At 46.8% G+C, this 27,154-nt stretch overlaps 1 protein-coding gene and 1 long non-coding RNA gene across 6 annotated transcripts in view; one reads left to right on the top strand and one right to left on the bottom strand.

Moving 5' to 3' along the window:
* LOC309518264 (uncharacterized protein C15orf39) overlaps positions 1-26,057 on the top strand; it is a 41,953-nt gene extending 15,896 nt beyond the window's left edge. For 2 of the 4 annotated variants that reach the window (XM_082198270.1, XM_082198271.1), the window contains exons 2-3: positions 15,547-19,278; positions 24,281-26,057. In XM_082198270.1, the coding sequence (XP_082054396.1) occupies positions 15,594-19,278; positions 24,281-25,104 (4,509 nt within the window). In that variant the 5' untranslated portion in view covers positions 15,547-15,593 and the 3' untranslated portion in view covers positions 25,105-26,057. Of the gene's footprint in view, positions 1-15,468; positions 19,279-21,790; positions 21,825-24,280 lie in introns of those variants that run through there. The other 2 variants (XM_082198272.1, XM_082198269.1) reach the window with 2 other exon arrangements.
* LOC309518541 overlaps positions 1-27,154 on the bottom strand; it is a 300,968-nt gene that overhangs the window by 120,376 nt on the left and 153,438 nt on the right. Inside the window, exon 1 of one of the 2 annotated variants that reach the window (XR_014213471.1) lies at positions 5,814-6,046. The exons of the other annotated variant lie outside the window; for it this stretch is intronic. This is a non-coding gene — a long non-coding RNA (uncharacterized lncRNA). Of the gene's footprint in view, positions 1-5,813; positions 6,047-27,154 lie in introns of those variants that run through there. 2 annotated transcript variants of the gene reach the window in all.

Here is a 27,154-nt window from a genome sequence, read left to right as displayed (position 1 = left end):
ACGCCACAACTCCCTTTTGCCTCTCCAAAACCGAAAGCACTCCAGCGTCCGGCCACAACTCCTGGCTTACTTTCCAGCACTTATCTCCTTTCCTCCTTTCCAACCTTCTAATGAGCTGGTATCTTGCCAAAGCCATAATAAATCAAAATTCGAGTTCTCTGGGACAAAAAGATCCTTGAGCCTGCTCCACTGGGTGGGCAGCTATGAACTTAAGATAAAATAACTGGACCATTCAGAATGGGGAAGAAATGCTTGGTGCTTTAAACTGGATGGGCTGTGGGGAATTGTAGCAGGGAGGTGCAGGTTGAGGATTCTCGGTGCAAGAGATGAGTGGGCAAGCTGTAGAGGAAGAGCCAGTCCAGGGAGCTACTGCTCGGACATGGGCTCTCAGCAGGTTCCTGACCAGACTGGCCTGGTGATGCTGGCCCTGGCAATTAATGACGTTGGCAGAAGTTTAATTAAAAGATGGGGGCTTCTTGCACCTGCAGAATGGGGACTGGTGCTGGCTCCAGGATTTGGCAATGACCTCACTGGGTCTCCTACGTCTTCATGGTTCTTGCTGCTGCCCATTTGCTTGCCTGATTAGGTTAAAGGGAATGTGGCTTTAAAACAGGGTGGATTTGATTTACAAATCAAATCGATTTCAATCACTAGTAAGACTTGATTTAAATCTTTTTTTTTTTTTTACAGAAAGACTCATTCTTGTTGGTATAATCTTAATATTGACAACCAGATGAAGGTTTCATTTTTGGAATAGTAAATTTTCAGAGTACAGTAGTACCTCGCAAGACGAATGCCTCGCAAGACGGAAAACTCGCAAAACGAAAGGGTTTTTGGTTTTTTGAGTTGCTTCGCAAGACGATTTTCCCTATGGGCTTGCTTCGCAAGACGGAAACGTCTTGCAAGTTTGTTTCCTTTTTCTTAAAACCGTTAATACAGTTGCGACTTGACTTCGAGGAGCAACTCATAGCACACGGTGTGGTAGCCTTTTTTGAGGTTTTTGAAGACTTTGGTGATTTTTGAAGCTTTTCCAAAACTTTTCCGACACCGTGCTTCGCAAGAGGAAAAAACCGCAAGACGAAAAAACTCACGGAACGAATTAATTTCGTCTTGCGAGGCACCACTGTAGTTTTTACTGTACAGTTATATCAAAAATTAACTGATTTGGTTATACTATTAGAAATACATAGACAGATAATTATGAAATTATTGTGAGGTTGAATAAGTTAACTGTTTATATTTGGACAACGTTTCTGCTGTACTTTATTGGAAGGAGAAAAACAATCATTTCCTTAAGAACAATTTATTTAACTAAAACAATAACATTATAGCATATGTATGCATGTTTGTTAACTGATGTGGTTAAACAATTTTGGGAAACAAAATGTCACTTAAGAGAAAGATCTGAAATATTTTCCTTGAAGCTTGCATTTGTTGTACTGTGGATTGTCTGATTTGATGTTTTAAGGTGTTGTAAACCGCTTTGAGATTTGTTCTTTAAAATATAAAGCGGTATAGAAATGGAATGAATCACCGTCTTCATTGTCATCATCTCTGTCGCACAAAAAAGCCACAGCACTTAGACATCTCGTGGTGGTGACTGCAACCTAGGTTCAAGGTACCATTTGGCAATTAGATTATATATCTGAGTTTCGAACACTGCCAATGAAGCCAACAGCCGAAGCCAGCCCTGGCTGTGATTTGAGAAGAACTATGAAAAGCTTTTTTGTTCTCTGAAGATTGCCTACTTGTTTGTATGGGTGTGTTCTCTACAATAGAGACACCTGGTTCTCCTTAAAGGGCTTTATCACAGCAGAGCCTGCCGGCTTAAAAAGTTGGCAGTCTTCAGGGGAAAAGATCTTTATTCTTTGCGTATGAACCAAATCAAGATCTGCCCTGAAAACAAGGAAGGCGAGTGAGAGGCACTCAGTTGCTTGTTTTGCCGTGCTCACAAACCCAGATTCTTTGTGAGCAAATGGATCATAGGTAACAGTGGGCCACTTTTCCTGGGTCACGGCCAAGAATTTATGAAACAAGTACTTCTCATTTGCCCACAAAGACCACACAGATGCATTTATATTATTATCTCATGATAACGTAAACCAAAGACTCACTTAGTCAAACATATTTCCCTCTGGGACCAGTTGGATGTCTCCAGGAAGCCTGCGATCAGTGCTTGAAACCAATTGCCCCAGCAGCTGTTGCTCCCCAGAAATTGAAATTCAGAGGTTCTGTTCTCAGCTGTTGTAATGCTGGGGAGTCCAGTCCATGGTTTATGTGTGTTTCAGTTCACCAGGGTCTGGAGCAGTTACAGACTAGGTCTTACACACCAGCTCTAGAGACACTAGGCCCTAAAACAGCTGAATTTGTAGATTTCTGGTGGGCTTTTTCTCATGCCTCATGTTTGTTATAAACAAAGTAATTTGGTCACTGTCATTTGTGCCAAGAATATGGCAACAAGAGACTTACGAACTCACGTGAATTTTGGGATGCTGGCTGAGGTCTACTTCACAGACAAAAGCCTCCATATACCTGCTCATAAGTTAATAATAATTTATTGTTTATACCCCGCCCATCTGGCTGAGTTTCCTCAGCCACTCCGGGCAGCTCCCAATCGAGTGTTAAAAACAATACATTAAATATTAAAAACTTCCCTAAACAGGGCTGCCTTCAGATGTTTTTTAAAAATAGGAGAGCTGCTTATTTCCTTGACATCTGATGGGAGGGTGTTCCACAGGGCGGGTGCCACTACTGAGAAGGCCCCCTGCCTGGTTCCCTGTAACCTCACTTCTTGCAATGAGGGAACCGCCAGAAGGCCCTCAGAGCGGGACCTCAGTTTCTGGGCTGAATGATGGGGTTAGAGACGCTCCTTCAGGTACACAGGTGTGTATAAATGTGTATAAATAGGTGTGTAAATGTCCTTTCGTCTTCCTGCTTTGTATAAGATGGAAAATAGAAAACCAAACCTGCTATGGCTGCTCCCTCTGACTTTCCCTCAACTGATGCTCATGATTACCACACAACCGCAGGGCTCTGTTGGGATGAATGGAGCCAGAGACTGGAAATTTTGTTCTTTGCTATGGTAATGGAATGAACACAATGGAATATGCTCTCCTTCTGCTCTATGCTACGTGTGACATCTTTACCATCCTCCCAGTTGCAGGAGATGGTGATGGTTACATGAAAGGGAAGAATGCACTGGCAAAGTACTATCGTCCAAAGAAGAACATAGATTTTGAGATGTATAAGTAATGCCAGGACGCGGGTGGCACTGTGGTCTATACCACAGAGCCTAGGGCTTGCCAATCAGAAGGTTAGCGGTTCAAATCCCTGCAATGGGGTGATCTCCCGTTGTTTGGTGCCAGCTCCTGGCCACCTAGCAGTTTGAAAGCATGTCAAAGTGCAAGTAGATAAATAGGTACCACTCCGGTGGGAAGGTAAATGGCGTTTCCGTGTGCTGTTCTGGTTTGCCAGAAGTGGCTTAATCAAGCTAGCCACGTGACCCGGAAAAACTGTCTGCAGACAAATGCCGGCTCCCTCGGCCAGTAAAGCGAGATGAGTGCGCAACCCCAGAGTCATCCTTGACTGTACCTAACAGTCAGGGGTACCTTTACCTTTAAGTTATGCCAGACCAGACAGAAGCAAGGCGAATGCAGGTATGAGCTTCATGCATGTCTGAGAAACCAAGCTGTTTTCTCTGAATTCAGCAATATTGTCAATGAGGGGAAAGCTGAGATATTCTAAGGATTTCCCCAGCAACCGTACTTTTTGGATGTCTGATGCCAGAACTTACAGTTCCAGCTCAGCATGGCAGGATTGGGATGCAAGACATGCCAGCCAAAGGAAAAATAAATGAAGAATACCGAGAAGTACAGAAACCTATGACAGCTAACCATGCAAGCAGGAGATTAATCCTTGGTGAAAAATTTGGTGACCACAAGGCAAGCTTTCTCTGTCTTACATACCAAAGCCATACAAGGTCATAAGCATTTGAGGAACTATGATTCCAGCACAGCAAAAACATAATAAAGTCACCCCAAATGCATCCCGCTTTGGACTCCTAACGAGACTCTATCCTGCGCCTCTGGACGAGGTGGAACAACCGGATCTGAATGCAGCAGGGATGGTACCCAACTTCCCATGTCACCAGCTCCAGAGCCAGGTTTTCAAAGTAGTGGAGGAGCCTCAAGCTACCCACAGGGGACACACGGAGGTTGTAGAGAGTGTTTCAGAGATGATGGGTGATGTTCAACTACCGTATTTTTTGCACCATAACACTCACTTTTTTCCTCCTAGAAAGTAAGGGGAAATGTCTGTGCGTGTTATGGAGGGAATGCCTATGGGTGGCGGGGGGGGGGGGTCTGCTGCAGTCGTCAGCAGAGGATCCATGGTTCCCCTTCCTTCCTCCGTGGCTCGCTTTGAAACAGCAAAGTGGGAGAAGAGCCGTTGAGTGGGGAGGAGGGACAGAGAGCCTGCTTCTTTAAAGGAGCAAAGCTCCTTCTTTAAAGGAGCAAGTGGCTCCTGTCTGGTTGGTTTCTTTAAAGCCAGCAGGCTCTCTGTCCCTCTCTCCTCCCCACTCAGCTCGCTACATAGCAGCAAAGTTTTTCAGCTCGCTAAGCCGGGGATGAGGGACGCGGGTGGCGCTGTGGGCTAAAGCCTCAGCGCCTAGGGCTTGCCGATCGTAAGGTCGGCGGTTCGAATCCCTGCGGCGGGGTGCGCTCCCGCTGCTCGGTCCCAGCGCCTGCCAACCTAGCAGTTCGAAAGCACCCCCGGGTACAAGTAGATAAATAGGGACCGCTTACCAGCGGGAAGGTAAACGGCGTTCCGTGTGCTGCGCTGGCTCGCCAGAGCAGCTTTGTCACGCTGGCCACGTGACCCGGAAGTGTCTGCGGACAGCGCTGGCCCCCGGCCTATAGATGTGAGATGGGCGCACAAACCCCAGAGTCTGTCAAGACTGGCCCGTTCGGGCAGGGGTACCTTTACCTTTACCTTTAAGCCGGGGATGAGCGGGGAGGAGAGAGAAAAGCAGAGCCTCCTTGCTTTAAAGGAGCAAAGTGGGAGAGAGGAGCCTTCTCCCCTTATACCCCTCTTCTGCATTATTAGCAGCATCCTCCACACACCCCACGCATGTTCCTTGTCTCATGAGTGCTTTTCCTTCCCTCCCCACTTAAAACGTGGTTACAAAGCACGGATCCACATGGATCCTCAGGATTTTTGCACTGGGTCACCCCAAATTCACCATCAGATCACATAGCATGTCCATGGCTACATCTTGCACCAAAAAAATCACGCACCCACTGTGGCCTGGGGCCGCAGTGGTGCAAAAGCATGGTTACAAAGCAGGGATCCACATGGATCCTCAGGATTTTTTGCATTGGGCTACTCCAAACTCACTGTCAGATCACATGTCTGTGGCCACAGCATGAACCACAAAAATCATACATCCACTGTTTCGTTTAGAATATTTTTTTTCTTGTTTTCCTCCTCTAAAAACTATGTGCGTGTTATGGTCGGGTGCGTGTTATAGAGCGAAAAATACGGTAAGTTTTGTTCGGAGTACACCCTTGAAATTAAGTAAGGTCCGTCTATTTTGAATAACACGTCATTGAATATCACCCAATGTTATGATGCTGCATTACAGAGACTGTTATGCAAAGACAATTCTCTTTCCCCCCATTTTGTGTGCATATATATATATAAATTTACAATTTAGAGTATTCATTTAAACAACCTTAAAATATCAAATGACTTCCCTTCTTCTCTTTCCATTGTTCATTTTGCAAAACATAAATCCCTGCATATTTTACATAAACTAAACCCTTCAGTATTCGATTATTACATCCATCAAAACTTATTTACACTGTTGAATTTATCTTAATGCAGCCAACATTTTCAAGTGTACACAATTTCCCCCCATATATTCAATAAACATTTTCCAATCTTCTCTCAACGTATGCTCTTCTTGTTCTCTTATTCTATATGTTAGATCTGCAAGCTGTGCATATTCCATCAGTTTAAGTTGCCATTCTTCTTTAGTTGGGACCTAGCTCGTTTTCTATTTTTGGGCCAACAAAACACCGGCCACGGTTGTGGCATATATAAATAACCTTTTTTAACACCTGGGAATTTCCGTCTGAATTATCCACAACAAAAAGGACTCTGGGTTGTTTTTTGTTTTTTTTTTGGAAAAGTGCTTTTAGACATTTTTTTAATTCATTACCGCCCAATACTCTTTTACCCCTTTACAGGGTAAATATGAATGAACGTACGTTCTTGCAAAGAGAACTCTCAGGCTTCAGGTGCAGGTTGATGTAAGATGCAGTTTTTCAGTCCTGTTTGAGTGGAATAAAATATTGGGGGGGGGGGCAGGTAAGCCATACCTTGCATAACCAATCATATGACTCAGTGCATGCACATCATTTGAATGGCAATGCCCATCTAACAACAGCTACGGTTAGCATGCGTATCTAAATTATGATAAATCTAAAGTGCATAAAGGTTTCATTATTAATTACTGCCCAATACTCTTTTACCCCTTTGCAGGTCTTTAGATAGTAAGAAATGCCTTATTTAAGGTATGGGGAAAATACTAAAGACTGATGGAACCTAAGACCTCTCAATGGATATCTCCATTAGAGGCTAAGGCCGTAAAGAAGAAAACTATGAGAGGAAACTGGCTAACATATAAGTCACTACTGTTAGAAGATGGTAGCCAAATTAAGATTAGAAAATACGAGGAAATTAAAGATCAGCTCTCATGATGGCTAGAATATCATCAACTCCACGAGAACTTTAGACAGGATAAAAAGAATGGATTTGCTAATGAGCCCTCGAGATTTGAAAAGGAATAAGTAAGCATTGTAATAACGTTAAGATAATATCAAGGATGTACCGACTCTTCCTTGACTGAGAAGTCAAGGAGGAAGAGGTTAAGGTAGTTATGATCAGATGGGCCCAGGATATAGGGCGCCCTATACTGCTGAGTGGGTGGGAAAGTCTTTGGAATACAACTATGAAGTTTACTGCATGTTACAACATCAAAGAAAATATGCTAAAGATGCAATATAGATGGTATCTTACACCATCAAAGCTCTCAAAGATGTACAAAAACATAGCGAACAACTGTTGGAGGTGTGGGGAAAGCAATTGAGACATGTACCACATGTGGTGGTCATGCAAAAAGATCAGAGCTTTGGTGTCTTGTCTATGAAGAGCTGAAAAAAATTATGGGGCTAACATTCTTAAAAAAGCCAGAAGCCTTTCTGTTAAGTATTCCAGGCAATGATATAACAAATTTTTTTAGAGAGCTCTTCCTTTATGCCGTGATCGCAGCTCGAATGCTGGTAGCAATGAACTGGAAAGGGCAAAATGTCCCAACTATATCAGATTGGCAAAGTAAGTTACAGGAATAAGTAGAAATGGCAAAAATGACTAATAGTTTGAGAGGCAACTCTAGGCAAGTATTTGTTCAAAAATGGGATAAATAGAATAAATATTTACGAAAAAATAACAGAAGCATAATATCTATGGCAGCGTTTGAATGACCCTTGTTTAAAGACAAATATGAGGGGAGGGAAGACAAAAGGTACAAATTGCTGTAGGAATGTGTTAGAAAAAACAAAAAGAATATGATAATAATGATATGTACATTCACTATTAGAATGAGAATATACATCGGGAAATGATAGGAAGTCAAATTTTTAGTTTATTTCATTTAATCTATGTTACTAATCAGGTAAGACATTTAATCTTATGTTAGTAATTAGATAAGAATACAAGAGATACTACAAATACAACCTAAGTTTAAGTTCTGTAAATATGTGGAATATTATTTGTATATGGATTTTGTTTATACAGTTGTTTTCTTTTTGTATATTCAAGATGATGTACATCATATATGCTATATATGTTATATGAGATCTTCAGTAAAGCATGAAAAAGAAAGAAAGAATGACAATACCCATCAACTTGGGGTGTTTGCGTGTGGCCCTCTCAAATATTTTATCAGGGGGCAGATGAGGACCCCTCATCCCTCAGGAGTTGGCTCCTATGGCAGAAGGTTTTGTTTAGCAGTAAGAAAATAAGGATGTGATGTTGGGGAGTCCAGTCCATGGTTATGCAGGTTCCAGTTTGCCAGGTTCTGGAGCAGTTCCTGCCTGGGTCTTCCACACAAGCTCTAAAGAGGCCAGGCCCTGAGGCAGCTTGAGGATGTAGCTTTCTGATGAGTGTATTTCTCATCAGAGAGCCAGTGTGGTGTAGTGGTTAAGAGCGGTAGACTCGTAATCTGGGGAACTGGGTTCGCGTCTCCGCTCCTCCACATGCAGCTGCTGGGTGACCTTGGGCCAGTCACACTTCTCTGAAGTCTCTCAGCCCCACTCACCCCACAGAGTGTTTGTTGTGGGGGAGGAAGGGAAAGGAGAATGTTAGCTGCTTTGAGACTCCTTCGGGTAGTGATAAAGTGGGATATCAAATCCAAACTCCTCTTCTTCTTCTTCATGTCAAATGTTTATTTGGGTTTGTTATAAAGCAGCCTTTCTCAACCTTGGGTCCCCAGATGTTTCTGGCCTACAACTCCCATGATCCCTAGCTCACAGGACCAGTGATCAGGGATGATGGGAATTGTAGGCCAAAAGCATCTGGGGATCCAAGGTTGAGAAAGGCTGTTTATAAAGTATTTTGGTCACCATCCTTGGTGACTATCATGATTTCAGACATCTGGGTGGACCAAAACGTTTTGTCTTCTCCTTCGCAAGAAAATAAGAAAAGTTTTGCTGGGTGAGGGCAGAGACCCACCTAGTTCCTCATATTGTTTCGCACTGTGGCTGATCAGGTGCTTAGGAGAAGCCCACAACCAGGATGTGAAGGTATTTCTAGAGGAAGGTGCAAGGAACCGCCTCATAAACCTGAGCGTAATGGTGCTAGCCAAGTGAGATCATTGCTAGCTGCAATCTTTCAGGGCTTGATGTTGGGCCACTATGTACTGGCAGCTTGGGCAAAAATGCCTTTTGTATGAGTTCAGTAGGTACAGTGCCTACTTATCTCCCTGTGCATATTAAGTGTGTACAGCGTGCTGCCTTGCCATGGGCTTGCCTCATTGCATAACAGGCTGGTGGCGCAACTGTGTTCTCATAATGAGTTGCCTCCTGAGAAATGTGTGGTCCAAAGTTACGCCACGAGCAAAACCATTTAAATAAAGTTGCGGTTATCAATGCATTTTTCAATGCATGCAGGACTGCAGCAGGAAAGGGGACTGCCAAAATAAGTGGCCCCATGAGTTCTGACACCGAGAGTGGATAATCTATGGGGTGGGTGGAGTAAACAGGAGAAGTGGATTGCTATGAAAGAATCCCAGGACTTCTGGCTATAGCATGATAGGTTTCTGTCTGCAGGCAATGGATAATAGCAGGGGTAGGCAACATAAGGCTCAGGGGCTGGATGAGGCCCAATCGCCTTCTAAATCTGGCCTGTGGGTGGTCCGGGAATCAGTGTGTTTTTATATGAGTAGAATGTGTGCTTTTATTTAAAATGCATCTCTGGGTTATTTGTGGGGCATAGGAATTCGTTCTCTCCCCCCCCATATAGTCCACCCCCCGGCTGAAAAAGGTTGCTGACCCCTGGACTACAGATATTGTATGTCACACTTAACCCAGGCTGAAAGCCAGTGTGGTATTGTGGTTTGAGTGTTGGGACTAGGAGCTGGGAGGCTAAGGTTCAAAGCTCCATGAAGCCATTAAGTTTGCTGGGTGACCCCAGGCCAGTTCCTGGCTGCATTCAGACTACACTTTATTCCATTTCGATAATAATTTTTATTAGTTTTCAATTGCAATCCAATAATGGCCACATTAAAACAATACCAATTTATAATACAATTATTAATGCTGACAGTTCAAATACAAAATTAAATAATTTAGATAAGGTGCCCCCCCCACGTGCTAGAATTGATGGCTTGATTATTTGCTGTACAGTGGTACCTCGGGTTACATACGCTTCAGGTTACATACGCTTCAGGTTACAGACTCTGCTAACCCAGAAATAAGAACTTTTGCTTCAGGATGAGAACAGAAATCATGTGGTGGTGGTGCGGCGGCAGCAGGAGGCCCCCATTATCTAAAGTGGTACCTCAGGTTAAGAACAGTTTCAGGTTAAGAACGGACCTCCAGAACGAATTAAGTACTTAACCCGAGGTACCACTGTATTTCTGCATTCCAAAATCTTATTAACTTCCATTACATTCCAGTCATAATAATAATCCCTTGTGCAACAACTGCAGTATTAATAACTTCTATTCGTGTTGACACATTAAATGATTTATTAAACCATGAGTGAGGAACTCAAACTATATCCTTCTTCTTCCTGTGTGTGGCAATTATTCTGTCCGTGGTGCTTCTTCCCGTACTTTATTCCATTTTGGTGACATTTCCTCATCTGAGAATTTCCACGTTTCACGTGATCTTTCTCACGATGCAAAAATCGCTTCTGGAAACCTAGCAAAACCAAGTGGAAGTTTTGCATTTATTTCTATGTTATTTGCTTACGGAAAACGTATGTTTGCAACCCAGCAGACCTGGAAAATTGCGAGTGTTTTGAAAATGCAATTTATTGTAATTCCATACTATGGAATTTGGTGTGTTGGCATTCCAACGCACATTTTTTCCTGCCATTTAACATTTAGCGGTATGTTGATTTTTATTTTTTTTTAAAGCCACATTTCCAGAATGGAATGGCTAATGCTTTGTAAAAGGAGCCTTAGAATCTGGGATAGAAATACTAGAATTATAATAGGAAAAACAAACACAGCAATTCCTGTGTGTGAATGGATTTCCTGTCTCTGTCAGCCTAGTCTATGTCACAGTGCTGTGTGAGGAGAAACACAACACATACTGTATTGGTCCGAATATAAGCCGCACCCGCAAATAAACCGCATCTTTAAAATTCATGGGGGGGGGGAAGACAATACCCGAATATAAGCCACTCCCTTTGAATTGGGTTACAGGCTGAAAATTGCTGCGGTTGGTAGACTTGTAACTCCGAGCCAATTTAAGCCCAATCTTGCAAGCCTACAAAAGTTACCGTACAATCGCTAAAATTGCAAATTGCTCTTCAATTGCTACAATTCCGCAGGCACTCACACCTGTAAATGGCAAATGAACAGTCTCAAACTCGCAAATCGGCAATAAAACATGTTTTTGTTCCGTTTTACCGTACGTCTGTTTCAGCAGCGACATCATAAAAGCCCATTTATGTAAGGTCACGAATTTAAGCCACACTTTAACTTTTTACGGTCGGAATTTGGGGGAAAAGTGAGGCTTATTATATTCAGGCCAATATGATACAATCCTCCATGCTTTGTTCACCCCCTGCTAAAAAGTACACTCTGTTCCCTACCAGAGAAGAATGGCAGATTAAGTTGATGGACTATGCCAAAATGGCAAAAATGACCGAAAGAATTAGAAATCAGGAAGACTAAAATTGTAATAAGGAATGGAGAAAGTATATGTACCAGTTACTTGCCTTAAAAATATGTAACTTACCTTAATGTGTCACTTACCTTAAAAACCATTGTAAACAATTAAAATTATTGGTAGGATTGGAATAACACTTACAGTTTAATGTTGAATTTTGGTTATAAAGAAGATTTAATAGATTTGGATTAATAGACAAGATTCAAGAGAGAAAGGTGAATATAAGGACCCACAAAGGGGTGGAGATTCTTCAGAGCTCTCTTTTTATGTTTGTTCGTTAATTTTTTTTGTAAATTTCAAAATCTGGAAAACGAAATAAAATTTATAAAAAACACATTCTGAAAGGGTTTCTCGGAGTACAAATAGAAAAGATATGTGGGAAGATGTGGGATGGATTCTGTGTGAAAAGCATAGAGCCGGGAGGGTTAGTTTGTTGTGAAGTGAATTAACTCCACACTTTTGTATCGGTATTCCCCACCCCCACAAACAGATATCTTTCCCCCTTCGTCTTCTGTTTCCTCTCTTGAGCTCAATATATGGCCACTGTATGGAGAGGGGGGCAGGATAGAAGGGAAGAAAGAGCTGCACCTTTATTGATTGTGCGGAAGAATTTCACCTGCCGAAAGGCCTTTTGCACCTGGCTACCCCTTTCTATGGACACCTGTGTGTTTTTCCCATGGGATGAACAGCAGTGTGTGTGTGTGTGAGTGATGATTATAATTATCATCTTGCACAGATTCAGCATGCAGGTTTCCACTTCAACTCCCCAGATATATTTTTTCAAACACACTGTTTTGCCGCAGTTAATAGTTCCAATCCGTGGTGCATACAGCTAATCTCGGTTTGTTCTTTGGAGAGAAGTATATAATTAGCATTTCCTTAGGGAAGTGGAAAGGAAAGATAGTTCGCATCCAGCTCTGAACTTTGGAATCTGAGTCTGTTGTACCTTGGCTTAGATGCTGACACAAATCTGGCTATGAATGTGGCTGCTGATTCTGATCTAATTGCATTCTCTTTTTTAAACTGGGGTGCTGATGAGACAGGTCTCATGGGACCTTACTGTATTTTTCCTTTTTTTGTGTGTGTGGGGGGGGAGGAGAATGGGGGTGCGTTAGGGGTCAGAGAGAGTTGATGATCTCAAAGCGCCCGTGGCCCTGTGGTCTAAACCACTGAGCCCAGGGCTTGACGATCAGAAGGTCGGCAGTTTGAATCCCCGCGCCGGGGTGAGCTCCCATTGCTCGGTCCCTGCTCCTGCCCACCTAGCAGTTTGAAAGCATGTCAATGTGCAAGTAGATAAATAGGTACTGTTCTGGCGGGAAGGTAAACTGCGTTTCCATGCGCTGCTCTGGTTCACCAGAAGTGGCTAAGTCATGCTGGCCACATGACCCGGAAGCTGTCTGCGGACAAACGCTGGCTCCCTCGGCCTATAGAGTGAGATGAGTGCGCAACCCCAGAGTCGTCTGCGACTGGACCTAATGGTCCAGAATTCAGTTGTGGCCAAAGTAGATAATCCGTGAAAATTGTGTTACTAATTAATTTGGGAGAATGTAAAGCACACCTGCTAAGCAAAGTGCTTCAGGTGGTTGACAATTTAGGGAAGGGGAGAAATTTGATTCATTGCCTAGCTAGCAGGACCAGTGGTCAGGGATAATGGTGGTCCAATAACAGCTGGTAATCCAAGTTTGAGAAAAATTACTGTAGCCCCAACAGAACAATAAACAATTTGTGGAAAGACAATAAACAAATCTTTCCACAATAAACAAATTGCAAGAGCAGAATGTTCTCAATCTTATATTTCTGCTTCCAAACATCTTTTGTCATGGGTGTCCAAGTCGTGGGATAAGTTTATAACTTGACTAAGATCCTAAGCAGACTTGCTTACTAGCGAATAAGCCTGTTTGAGCTTATTCCCTTGTGAGCAAGTAAGTAGTAAATGGGACTTCACTTCTGTGTAGACATGCACAGGATTGCTCTGTCAAAGTAGTTTCTATCTAAGTTGTTTACCTTCTGCAGACTCAGAGGCCTGGAGGAGAGCAGGTGTTGACTGTAGCCTGGAGGAAAGCAGGTGTCTGAGGTCAGATTTGAAATTTCCAAGAAAAATAGAGGAACCTTTAAGAAGTGCCTCCTTCCTAATGTGAGAATCCCAAATCCCAAACGGTTTACTGGTGACTCTGCATTTGCTGAGAAGCCTGAAATGTTTAGTTCCTAGACATTTTTGGCTCCTGCAGGGACCTAGTGCTGTCTGACGGTTCCTTCTTAGTTGGTTGTTTTACTGACTTTCTGACTTAAGCGAATGTGTAACTGCAAAGATGTGAATGCAGGGGGACCACTTAAGTGATGCAAGATTTGAAACAGGAGCCAGCATGGCTTAGAGCTTGTTTCTCTCTTAAGTCAGGCTCCCTTCTCCCTCCTCTTAACCCCCTCTGCAAAAGTTATTGTTTGCTTTGAAAAATCAGAGTATGGACCAGTGGGATCACCAACAAAATGTATTAGTGTAGAATGCTCCTGTTTTACATTCCAGCCAGCTCTATCCTTTTCTAGGGTATTTCATTCTCCCTGGTTTTCCATCTCCCCACCCCAAAAGTCAACCAGCGTACCATGTCCACTGGGCATGTTCAGCCTTTTCTATTTTCCAAGAAGCAAGAGACCATGAAGGTATCAAGGACACCTTCCAGCCAGGCAAAAACCCTCAAGGTATAAATTTGTTCCTATGCAAATGATGGCAGTTTGCATCGGGAACTTTTTCACCAGAGGGTGAATGTAGCATGTTTATTTTATTTGTAGTTAGTGAACAAAGCTAGAAAAGTCAAAACTGCCATGCTTTCCCAAATATTGCATTGGCCAAATATTGCATTTGTTCACTAAATACAAATAAAATAAACATGCTAAATTGAGCAGTTAGCATAGCACTCTGAGAATTTCCACTTTCATGTTTTGTTTCATTTTTTTTTTAAAAAACCCCAAGTTTCTAGTCCTTAAGACAGTGGATGTATCTTGAAAATGTGTGGATGATGCCAGATGAATCGGAGCAGGTTTACTGTAGGGGACTTTTGCCCCTCGGGGGGCTATGGGAAATAAAGCAGAATGAAATTATGAAAGATGAAATGAATGTGTACATTTATGATTATCCCCCCCTTTAAAAACTAACCTTCCTCGATAAATGTTTTCTATACAAAATACTGCCAGGTTAAAAAAAACGACAGGAGCTTGGTAGATAGGCAAAGCAATTCCTCTGTTATATTGTGCTGAAAAGGGGATTTCCTCTCTCAGTGCCTGAGCAGCTGGCTCTGTGTGCCCTCTGCTGGAAAGATGTCAGATCTATCTGCAACCTTTTCAGTTCAAAAGAAAAAGAAGATGACTGTGGTGTATGAAATCTGGAATGGAGTTGGAAAAGTGCAAGAGAGAATTTTCCCCTTCTCTCATAATTTTTCCAGTTTGGTGACATAACCAGAGAACTCGATTTGCAATAGGTTATATACCCCCAATGTATTACATACTCAAACAGGGAGACAACGTAATTCCCTCTGTTTCTGAGGTTGAGGCTGTGAGTGCTGTTGCTTGTGTCTCTAAAATGGCATCACCAACTCGCAAGAGAGAAGCATCAGCTATAGAGGGATAGGTAACGCTGATGGCTTCCAAGTATTTTGGGGCTACAGCTCTCCTGGGCCCCAGCCACCATGGCCAGGGATGAAGATGGGAATTGTGGTCCATCAACATCTGGAGAGCCTTGGTGTGCAGATGACTGCTGTTATGTACTGAAGTTCTCACCCTGGGCCAGCAGGGGGATACTGTAGATAGTTATGCAAATGAAGGATCGAAAGTGACGTTCAGTGATTGGATAGTTTTAGAAAGTTGCTACAGTAACGTTGTACTGGAGCTCTATATAAGCAGGCTTACTGAGCCCTTCAGCTCAGTTCTGTTCTGGCCTCTGAATAAACAAGAGCTGTTTGAAGAATCGCTGTGTCGTCTGATATGTTTGCCCACAACTTAACAACTGCCATGTGAGCAAATCTTTGTCTAGCAAGAAAACAGTGTGGTAGGCTTGGATCCCTGATTGTTTGCCTTTTCTTTCGTCCCCTTGCAGAGTATCCAGAGTGACTCTCCAAGACCGGAGGTGGTGAGGGCAGTGTAATGGCTGAGAAGCGACGTTTAGAGCCACTTGGGGCTCTGAGTTACAGCAAGCACCCTCGACTGGAGGTGGAGGCAGGCCATGTTCTCTCGTCGGGTTTGTGCAGGTCGAGCGCCCTGCCTGGCTACACCTCAGACAACCATTACAGCTACAAGGGATCGTGCTTTGCCTACCCGCTTCAATGCCACGAAGGGCCCAAGTCTTTGTCTCCCTGGACTCCCACCGAGACCTACGCCCACTGCACGGGTGCTGCGGCCAGCCACCCCCCGAGGACAGACAAAGCCCTGTGCATGCTGTACAGACCAGAAGCAGAAAGTTTTGGGGCACGGGGTCAAATTTCCGGGCACGAGAAGGCTGGCAGCAAGTGCATGGCTGCTCAGGAGAAGCTGGCCAACTACATGGGCCATACAGGACTCGCTCAGCAGTCCTGGGTGCACAGCTACCCGGCACAGCATTCTCCCCGAACAGCGGCAGGTTTCTCGACTCTGGCGGTGCCGAAACCGGTGTACCGGAACCACAGTTACTGTCCCGAGTCCGGCTACAGCCCGAAAGGCTCCCTAGCCTTGGGGATGCAGGCAGAGAGCATGCCCAAGCAGCTGGCGGGAGCAGAATGGGCTCTGCCACCGTCTGGACACCTGGTTCACTTGGAGAGGGCTGGTTGCGGCACGGCCGTGCCCCCCAAATCGGTGGTTTCTGAATCTGGTTATCTGCCATCCCACCAAGGGTCCAAAGACACTTCTGTGAGCCCTGTTGGCTTTTCGCCGTTCCGCAAAGTGTTTGAGAAATGCCAGGCCACATACCACAGCCCGCCGAATATCCCTGAGGCTCGTGGCGGAAGTCCTCGCAAACATGCCTGGTCAAAGCTACCTCCTGCTACCAGCCCACTGGCCAATCCCCAGAACCTGATGTATCAAGAGAGGTCACCTGCATGTTACCCGCTCACTTCCTACCCACTGACATCACACGAACAGATGCTGTTGTACCACCAGAGCTGTGTGCAGGCGGAAAAACCCAATTCCCCCTTTGCTCTGCCAGCCTGCAAAGGCTTTGCCTCTCCGGGCCGCGAAGATCCCCAGCTTCTCCCAGGATCGTACTTAACACCACAGAGTTATTATCCTAGTCACTTGGACAGCTATATCTACAGATCACTTGGTCCTCCTCCTCCTGCGGCAACCCCGCCCAGCCACCAGCCTTTTCGGGAACATGAGCCCCAACCAAACGCGAGGACCAAAGAGGCTCCCATCTCCAGCTGCACCCTGTCGGAGAAGGCTGCGTATTGTGGCTCTTTCCCCAGCAGAGATGGCCTTCCGGATTGTCGCGAGGGCGATCATGTTGCCAAGCTAAGCAATGAGAACATTCCGAGTCAATGGGCACCTCCTCAACGCCAGCCTTCGCAGATGCACCACCCTGCAGACAGATTGCCTGGCTTCCTTAGTCGGTTTCGGTCCATGCAAGAGGCTGCCTGCAGGGCGGGTCTGAGCCATTCGGAAGAGGCCAACGCTAAGGGAGAGGAACTCTGTGACGCACCCAGAAGGTCCGCTTTAATACCTGAAGCCAAGAAAAGGAACCTCTGGGCTAGCAAAACTGAATCGGGGAAATGCATAGTGATTTCGGACAGTCCAGTTGCGTCCCATGACTCCTGCATTAAAGGAGATCTCCTCCAAAACATCCTTGAGGATTCCGGTTCCTCATTCCCAAGTATGCTGCAGCCATTAGAGGACAAAGGAAGGGGTGCTAAAAGACCCGAGGAACCCCTTCCCTCTTCTTCCCCTCCTATGCCGGTTATCAACAACGTCTTTAGCTTGGCGCCTTACCAACGCTACCTGGCTGATTCCGAGTCAGCGGAGATTTCGCTCTCTAAAAGCTGTCAAACCCAGGAGACTTCTTTTGGTAACTCAGGCAAATGCATGGAAGTTCAGAGCCCACCGCAGCCAGACCCTGGACGGTCAAGGGAAGTGTCTCAGGCACCGCTGCCCGGAAGGAAAGAAACCGCTTGTGATGTGATGGCAAAAGTTGTTAATAGGGAGCCAAGCAGAAACTGTGCCGGGGTTTTGAGAGGGCGTGAAGATTATGCTGGGACTTGGGAGAGCTGCCGGGTCAAATGCTTGCCTCCCAGTGGACCTGCGCCCAGTCACCAGGCCCCACCAGCTTGTATAAATGGCAGTGCTGGGGCCAGAGAAGACCATGCCCTGGATCTCAGCTTTAAAACAGAAGGCTTGGCAGAAGTGCCCAGTCTTCGGAGGTCACCTGGGAAGATGGAGGCTGTTGAAAGGGAAAGTTCAGAGAGCAAAGGGAAGGAGGCGAGCGAGACTTTGCCTAAGAGGCAGGAGATTATGCAGGAGTCTGATGTGCAAATGGCAGAGTTGGCCGGGAAAAGTGGCCCTGCGGGAAAGAGCAGTTTTCACAGCTCTTCGGCATTCTTGTACAAAAAATTCAAAATCCAAAAGTCGCATGCAGCTGGGCGAGGTTGTGCAGTGCAACAAGACTCTTCCTCCTTGCAGCCGAGCTCCCATGTGTTTGTTAAGGCCAGTGATGTCTCTACATTGCGAGAAGGTTCTGGACAAGCAATAGATCTGCAAAGCAACCCACCAGTTCAGCAAAGCCTCCCGCAAGTGGCGACTCAGCAAAACACGCCTCCGGTTCAGCAAAGCCTTCCCTATGCAGCGACTCAGCAAAACACGCCTCCGGTTCAGCAAAGCCTCCCCTATGCAGCGACTCAGCAAAACACGCCTCCGGTTCAGCAAAGCCTCCCCTATTCAGCGACTCGGCAAAACACGCCTCCGGTTCAGCAAAGCCTCCCCTATGCAGCGACTCAGCAAAACACGCCTCCGGTTCAGCAAAGCCTCCCCTATTCAGCGACTCGGCAAAACACGCCTCCAGTTCAGCAAAGCCTCCCACACGTGGCGACTCAGCAAAACACGTCTCTGGTTCAGCAAAGCCTTCAGCAGGCGGTGACTCAGCCCGAAACTCAACTCTTATCACAGAATTGCTTTAATGTTAAGCTACCAGATGCTTCAAAAGCCGCACCTCCTAGTGCACCTGCTGTGTCTCCTGCCCTGGAAGAGACCGGTGCCTCGCTTTCCACCAGCAGCGAATTGCCCGATAAGCAACATTCCCCCAGGCAGCATTTCACTGCCTTGCATACTTCGATCTGCGCCATCATTTCCTGCTCCGTGTCTACCTCCGCTCCAGAGCTGCTCAAGGAGTGGCTGGAGAAGACCAAGTCCAAAGGGGATCGCCAAGGGAAGGCAGTAGGGTCGGCGAAGCACAAGAACGGCTCAAAGTTTTCTGAAGCTCTGACGCCTTCCAAGGGCAAGGAGATCTGGCTGGCTTTCAAGGACATGGCGCTGTTCCTTAACAAACTGCTGTCTCAGCTGGAGGCCATCCTGTTTACTCGCAGGTGCCCCTTTCCTCACGTGATCCGAGCGGGCACCATCTTCATCCCCATCCACGTGGTGAAGGAGACCCTCTTCCCCAACCTGTCCAGCTCCTCTGTTGACCACGTGCTGCAGGACCACAGGGTGGAGCTACGTCCCACAACCTTATCTGAGGAGAGGCTGCTGAGGGACCTGGAGCTAAAGAGTTGCACCTCCCGGATGCTGAAACTGCTGGCCTTGAAACAGCTGCCCGATATCTACCCAGACCTTCTGAACCTCCACTGGCACGACTGCGTCAAGCAACAGCTTGGTAAGTGCAGCTAACGGTGGCATGCAACCTGCTTTTCAGCAAGGAGCTCTCTCCCCGCTCTACCCTGAAGCAAAATGATATATCTGCTGTACTCTTGGGTTTTCGTGCCTGCGCTCAGCTGCTTCTCGTTTGGCATGGATGCTATTCTTGTGAAGTCTAGGCATTTGCATGACTGTGAATGTGACGTGTAGGATGGGAGCTCTTGTCTAGTTCAGAATCTGGTGGGGTGTGGGTGCAAATATCTCGGACCATTCCAGCCTCTTCATATGGATAGGGCAGAATGGAACTGGTTTAGGCTGCAGGGAGGTCAGCAGAAGGAATGGTGAAATTGTTAGGGGAAGGGGGAAATCTCTCTCTGTGTGTGCATATGCATACGCACATCCTTGAGCTGGAAAAAATAGAAACAGGCCGAGGGAGCCGGCATTTGTCCACCGACAGCTTTCTGGGCCATGTGGCCAGCATGACTAAACGGCTTCTGTTGCAATGGAACACCATGACGGAAGCCAGAGCGCATGGAAACGCTGTTTACCTTCCCGCCGCAGTGGTATCTATTTATCTAGTTGCACTGGTGTGCTTTTGAACTGCTAGGTTGGCAGGAGCTGGGATAGAGCAACAGGAGCTCACCTCGTCACAGGGATTCGAACCGCCAGCTTTCCGATCAGCAAGCCCAAGAGGCTCAGTGTAGTTCCACAACCCCATAGTCACATTTGACTGGACTTAACCATCCAGGGGTCCTTTACCTTACCTTTACCTAAAGAGAAACATTTCTACCTGTCAGAATTATAAAACCATAGAATTGTAGATGGAGTTGGAAAGGACCCGGAGGCTTATCTATTCCAATCTGGGAGAGGCGGGTGGTGCTGTGGTCTAAACCACTGAGCCTCTTGGGCTTGCCGATTGGAAGGTCGGCAGTTTGAATCCCCGTGATGGAGGGAGCTCCTGTTGCTCTGTTCCAGCTCCTGCCAACCTAGCATTTCGAAAGCATACCAGTGCAAGTAGATAAACCTGTACTGCTGTGGCGGGAAGGTCCAGGGGTCCTTTACCTTTACCTTCTTTTTTTTTTTAGTCCAATCCATGCAATGCAAGAATCTCCACTAAAGCATCCATGACAGATGGCTATCCAACCTCTGCTTAAAAACCACCTAGGAAAGCCCACCACCTTCCGAGGAAGCCAATGTGGTGTAGTGGTTAAGAGCTGTGGACTTGTAATCTGGTGAACCGGGTTCGCTTCCCTGCTCCTCCTCATGCTGCTGCTGGGTGACCTTGGACCAGTCACACTTCTCTGAAGTCTCTTACGCCCACTCAACTCACAGAGTTTTTGTTGTGGGGGAGGAAGGGAAAGGAGAATGTTAGCTGCTTTGAGATTCCTTCGGGTAGTGATAAAGCGGGATATCAAATCCAAACTCTTCTTCTTCTTCCTACAGTCATAAAGTTATTGAATGCAACACCCACTGCACACCAGGATATTCCGTCTGCTCCCTAGCCTTGGGGATGCAGGTGAAAATCATGCCCAAGCAGCCTGCAGGGGCAGAATGGGCTCTGCCACCGTCGGGATACCTGGTTCTCGTGGAGAGCCCCGGTTGCAGCATGGCCGTGCCTCCCCCATCCCCCACCCCGCCGGTGGTTTCTGAATCTGTTTTCCTGCCATAATACCAAGGGTCCAAAGACGCCGCCGTGAGCCCGGTGGGCTTTTTTGCCTTTCCGCAAAGTGTTGAATAATATCCCCGAGGCTCATGGTGGAGGTGCCAGGTTCAGTCCCCAGCTAAGGGATCAAAGAAGCGGCTGATAGGAAAGACGTCTGCCTGAGCCCCTGGAGAGCTGTTGCCAGCCAGAGCAAGCAATACTGGGCTAAGTGGACAATCTGACCTTGTAAAAGGCAGCTGTCTATATCCACGTGTGTGTAGGGGAGGCTATTAGGGGCTGGTGGCCCTATTTGTGCTGCTCACCGATCCTAGCACCCCGCATTACACTTCATGTGAACGCTGCATCCCTTAAGAGCTCCTTTGATCCCCCATAGCCTCATGGCTCTTCCAAGCCTATTCCCCCTCCTCATGACAAGTCCAGGCACTACAACTCCTCACACAGGGGGCGTGCAATGGCAGCCTAATGTGTGTACAGTAGAACCTCTGTTTACAAGGTTCTGGAAGACCGCTCGACTTCCGAAACATTTGAAAACCAAGGATCAATGGGCTGGCTGCAAAGTCAATGGGGGAAAAATATGAAAAATGCGCCTAAGAAGCTGTTTGACTTCTGAGGCACGTTCAAAAACGGAAGGAATTACTTCCGGGTTTTCGGCGTTCAGCTTCCGAATCGTTCTGCTCCCAAGATGCTCAAAAGCCGAGGTTCCATTGTATGTATATATTTGGAGAGAGAGAGAGGGCACAGTCTTCTTTTGCAGAGGGGGTTGTCACCCTTAGATTAGCTCCAACCAAACACCCAGTGCCAGCCAACTTTATGACCGACCCTTTCACTAACACACCAGATGATTTTGCGTAACTTTATTTTTTTCCAGGTCCCACTTCACAGGCTGTCCTGCATACCTCCAAGTAGGTATCTGTTCTTTGTGTGGGTTTATGTGGTGTACAGCTGCTTATAGTGGTGGTGACCAACTGATGCCCCTGGCCTCTGGACCCCCAGGGGTGCTTGGACTCCCATAATCCCCGACCAGCAGGTATGCTGGGTGGAGCTGATGGGAGTTGCAACCCCCACCAGGAATGGTGGGGTTTGTAGTTCACCAACACCTGGAGGGCCAAATGTCCCCCCCTGCACTTTCCCTAAGTAGTAGAGCCTATGCTTTGCTTGCTGAAGGACCCTGGCTTTGACCCCTAGCACTGGGATGGCGAAACCCCTAGCACTGGGATGGGTGTACTCTTAATGTTGCTGGATTCCAGCTCCCATTAGCCCCAGGCAGCATGACCCAATAGGCAGGGGTAGTGGGAAGTTTTAGCGTCAAAGGTAGCGAGTGCTGAAAAATACACACACACACCCCAGTCCTAACACTGTAGTGATTCATCACTGATCAGAGTTAAATGGACTAGTGGCTGGGTTCAAGGCATCTTGGTTCAAGGTGTCAGAGAGAGAGAGAGAGAGAGAGAGAGAGAGAGAGAGAGAGAGAGAGAGAAGGGGTTGGTGGAAGAAGTCAGAAAAGCAGATTCCTGCCTGCCTTTGGCCCCACCCTCTGCCAACCAGCTGCCCCTGGCAGATTACTCTCAAGGCAATGCAGCCCTTAAGAGAAAGACGTGCCCCACCGTCTGCCCTGGAATGATGCTACTCTGGCGCTTTGTGAAATTTTGAATGGTAGTGCATGGCCACAGGCTGCGGTGGGCCCTGTCCCAAGGGGCTGGGGCTGCGGCAGCTGTCCCAAGGTGCCAGATGACGATGCCAGCCTTGCTTGAAAACATACTTTGAACCTCGCTGTTCCTGTGTGAATAGCCTGGAGCAGAGATGGTCGGCTTGCAGCCACCTCAGCATGTGTGTGCCAGTCGCCTCGTCGCTCAGCAGGCGAAGGGTGCTGAAGAAATCAAGTGGAAAATGCAAGTGGTGATAAGCTGTCCTAAAGCATTATATATCAGGGACTGGGCAGAGGAGGAATGGTGGAGATCACCTCCCAAGCCTGTCCCTTCCAGAGAAGAAGAAGACAGTTCAGAATTACAACAGGGGTTTGAGCAAGAACACAGCTCAGAGGCAGATGAGGGGGAAAGCTGGGAAATAGTGGGAGAAAGAAGAAGCACCAAGCGGGGGGATGACAGCTGGCGCACACAGTCCTTTTGGAAAGCATTCCTATCCCCCCCCAGAACCTGGCAAGCATTGAAAGTAGGAGAGCAAAGAGCTCAAAGGCAGAGGGCCGTTTTCAGCACCTGTAGCGATGATGCATGAGTAAGTGGGAGAGACGGAAGGGTGGAGACTCACTCGGGACAACGCCATTATTCCTGGAGGCAGCATTCCTAAGCCTCTCTCTGTGAATTTTGAATAAAAAGCCGATGGTAAGAACTTTTGCTTGTCTTATTCTTTCCTGGCAATCTGCTATGGGGGTTGGTTCCTCTGCCACCTGACATGAGCACTGCAAGTGTGGGCATCAATGGGTGCCACCTCTGTGATGGAGATTTCAAAAGGTTGCAGTGGTGCTGTTATCCTGGAGTCTGCACTCTTGCTTACGAACGTGGATGGGGGATTAGTGGCCATCCCAGGTATTTGCTGGGCCACAACTCTTATTAAACCCTGACCATTGGCCAAGCTGGCTAGAGCTGTTGAGAGTGTGGAGTTCAGCAACATCTGGAGAGTTCCAGGTTCCCCAGCTGTGTGCTCAAGAACAAGATTCACCTGACCCCCAGTTTCTTTGCAAGGAAACCAGTATTCCATTGCAAATTGTCCAGTGGACTCCAGTTGACCTTCTTCCCTCTCCATGGCTTAAGAGGATCTTTGCAGGAGCTAGATCAGGTGCACAGTCCCACCTAGGGTCATGGGGGGCACTGTGGTCTAAACCACTGAGCCTCTTGGGCTTCCCGATTAGAAGGTCAGTGGTTCGAATCTCTGTGACGGGGTGAGCTCCCGTTGTTCTGTCCCAGCTCCTGCCAACCTAGCAGTTCGAAAGCATGCCAGTGCAAGTAGATAAATAGGTACCGCTGCGGCGGGAAGGTAAACGGCGTTTCCATGCGCTCTGGCTTCTGTCACGGTGTTCCATTGGGCCAGAAGCAGTTTAGTCATGCTGGCCACATGACCTGGAAAGCTGTCTGTGGACAAACTCTGTCTCCCTCGGCCTGAAAGCGAGATGAGCACCGCAATCCCATAGTCACCTTTGACTGGACTTAACCATCCAGGGGTCTTTTACCTTTTTACCTACAGTCCCACCTACTGGGGGAGTCCAGGTGAGAGTCTGTTGCATCTTCTGAGTGAAGGCTGTGTATTTTCTGATCAGGTTATAGGACTTCGATGGATGGTTGTCTGTTGAGGGCGCAGGCACTAATTTGGCTGAACGTTTATTATTAATTTTCTGTTTCCACAGGTGATCTTGCAGAGGAGAGCCCAAAGATGGACGCTGAAGCTTTATCACCAGACGTCTTGAAGTCAACAGATGCAACCAGATGTTTACAGGGTATGACAGCCCAGTCTCTCACCCAACACTTCGCAAGGAAGCATAAGCAAGGCAAAAAATATAGATTGGCTTCTTGTTTGCCCTCCAAGACCCGCCATCAAATAGATGATGATATGTCTCAGGGACCCTCCTCACCTTCTATCCAAAGGGACGCTGCATTAAAGGGAGCAAAGTTGCAGCCTGAGGAAGACTCTGCCTCTGTGGCCTTGAAGACCAAAGGACTGCCGCTTCACCCTAAAACTGCAGAGCAGCTTTTGCCAGCCCTTAAACTCCCCGGGGCTCTTAAGGTGAAGCTGGCCAAATCAGATGACAGGAAAACAGCCAGTACCTCAAAGGGTCTCCATCACTGTAAGAAATCTATGGTCCACATCAAATTCCAGAATGCCCTTCGAGATATCCAGGGGCCACCAGCCCCAAAAGCTGCCCGCAAGAGGAGGAGAAAGCAGCCTTCAGTGCTCCTGAAGAGGTTCAGGCACCGGGCGCCGGGTGGTACAAAGGCCTACGCTTTGCCCCCTCAGTATCCGGACCTTGTTGGCAAGCGGATCAGGCACTTGTACGAAGAGAAGGACAAGACAGAAGCGTGGTACCCAGGATTGGTGGTGCGGATTCACAAATACCACAAGAACCCTCTGAAGACAGTTTACGCGGTGCAATATGACAGTGAACCAGAGTGGCAATATTACCTCGAGATTTTGCAGGACTATATGAAAGGCTGGTTGGAGGTGGATGAGTGAGTGTGTGTGTGTGTTTGGTGTGGGTGGGAAGAGTGAGATAATGTCAAATTGGGTCATCCTGCTGACAGATTGGAACCCCATTAGCAAGGTGCCTGAAAGCATAGCTATGTTCCATGGTCCTGGGCATCTCCCAGGCCTAATCTCCATGCTTTGGAGAGGCTGATGAGGACTCTCTCCAGATGTTCCTCTGGTGGCGTGGAGCCCACCAAATGCCACAGGGCTCCACATGTCTTCAGGAAACCTTGGCATAGTGCGGTAATTTGTGGTGGCAACCATGTCAAAGGAGGAACATGGGAACAGGACCTAAAGTTCACAAGATGGCTTCTGTGCTCTTCCTCCCAGCGCCAAAGCACACTGCGCTTGCTGCTGAATGAAGCAGCTGGCTACTGGTCTTTAAAAACTCCTCAGTTCAGGGTTGAGGTCCAGGTTTGAGGAAGCCCTTGGTCTGTTTGCTGCTGGTGGGCCTCCTCTTGTGTTGGTGAGCACCGGCAAGTATAGCTGGCCGCAGTGACAGACAGCTGTCACCCTCTAAATTTCCCACAGTGCTCCAGAGTGACAGCAGGTCAGGGGCATTGTGGGAAAGGAAAAGCTGCCTGGCACTGCTCAGAGGGCCAGCGAGAAAAAAGGAGGTGTGGATCCCTGGATCCCTTTCTAACCACGAGACTTCCGTCTATTCTGAAATGGTCCAGACACAATTCTTAAGCAATTGCCAGTTTGGGTGCTGGAGAGAAAAGATTTTGCTTGGCAGTTTGTAGTTCATTCTCCTTTCTGCTGCCTCAACACCCATGACAAAAAGAGTGAATTCAGCATTACTGGTCCAGGGGCATAAGAGGGCAATGAACTTCAGCTGTGACCACTGGCCCTATTTGCTCACCTTGGTGAACAATAGCTAATGGTTCATTGTGAACACATTGATTTTAGCTGCTCTGCTCCCCCTTGCTGTTGCAAGGAGAGAAACATTCTTGCCAACTAAGTCAGAGTAGATTCATTGAAATAAATGGACTTAAGTCCATTAATTTCAGCGGGTTGGCTTTGAATTGGACTAGCACTGGATCCAAGCCTATGTCCAGGTCAAGAACTATGGTTTGTTTTGTTCAAAAACCAACCACGGTCAGCACCTGAGGTTTGTTCATGGCTTACCTCTCGGGGGTTTGCTTGAGTGGAAAAAAGACCGCTGTTCCATAGTTTGAGACATAATGCTATGCCCAGAATCATCAGTTTGTTTCTCCCAATGGGGTGGAAGAAAGCAGCCCACATCATCACGTTTGCAGTAAAACCTTGGTTTGCCACAAATTGGGGGTTGGCCCTGCAGTTCTGTTGATTTGCTTGTTGAGACAGCAGGCAAGACTGGTGGGTGGGTGGAAGAGAGGAACGGATCCTTGCAGCATGGAGGCAGGAGCTGTTGCTGTACTAGCAGCTGCTTCTTCTTCCTGCTTTCTTGAGGCCTCCAAAAAGTGATGAGCAGCACCTTTCGGGAGTCCTGCCTCCCCCACTGGCATTGCAGAAAGGGCTGCATTTCATGGGTTTCCTTTTCCTGTAGATGAATTTCACTCACGGGAGGTGCCCTGCTACCTACCCGGCTCTGGTTCCTTTTCTTTTTTTGATGCCTTTCTTGCCAAATTCACTTGCTCAAACCATGCAGGTGAGGTGGAAGCCCAATTTTCTGAGTTACTCAATACGCCGTCCATACAACAATACGTATGGATGCAAAGTATCACCGCACATAGAAAGCTAGCACACCATGGTTCTATTTCCCCCTGATGTGCTACTTTTCTAAGTGCGGCAGGTTTTTCCTTTTCTTTTTGAGGCTGGAGATTTGTGAAGCATTCAGTCTTGGTGGCCTCCACCCATCACCATCAGAAGAGAATCAGCCTTGGAAATAACTTTACCATTTCACCTGCTTTCTGTGATAACAATGACCCATGCTTAATTCTAATGGGGACCACTTGATACATTTTTTTTTTTAAAAAAAGAGTTTCCTTCCTGTTTTTTTTTTTTTTAAAATAGAAGACAGGTTTGAAAAGTCCTGGTTTCTCCATAACGTCAGTGG

This window comes from Podarcis vaucheri, assembly GCF_965113315.1.
Source record: "Podarcis vaucheri genome assembly, chromosome: 14".
Lineage (NCBI taxonomy): Eukaryota > Metazoa > Chordata > Lepidosauria > Squamata > Lacertidae > Podarcis > Podarcis vaucheri.
This window is presented reverse-complemented; position numbering and strand designations above follow the sequence as displayed.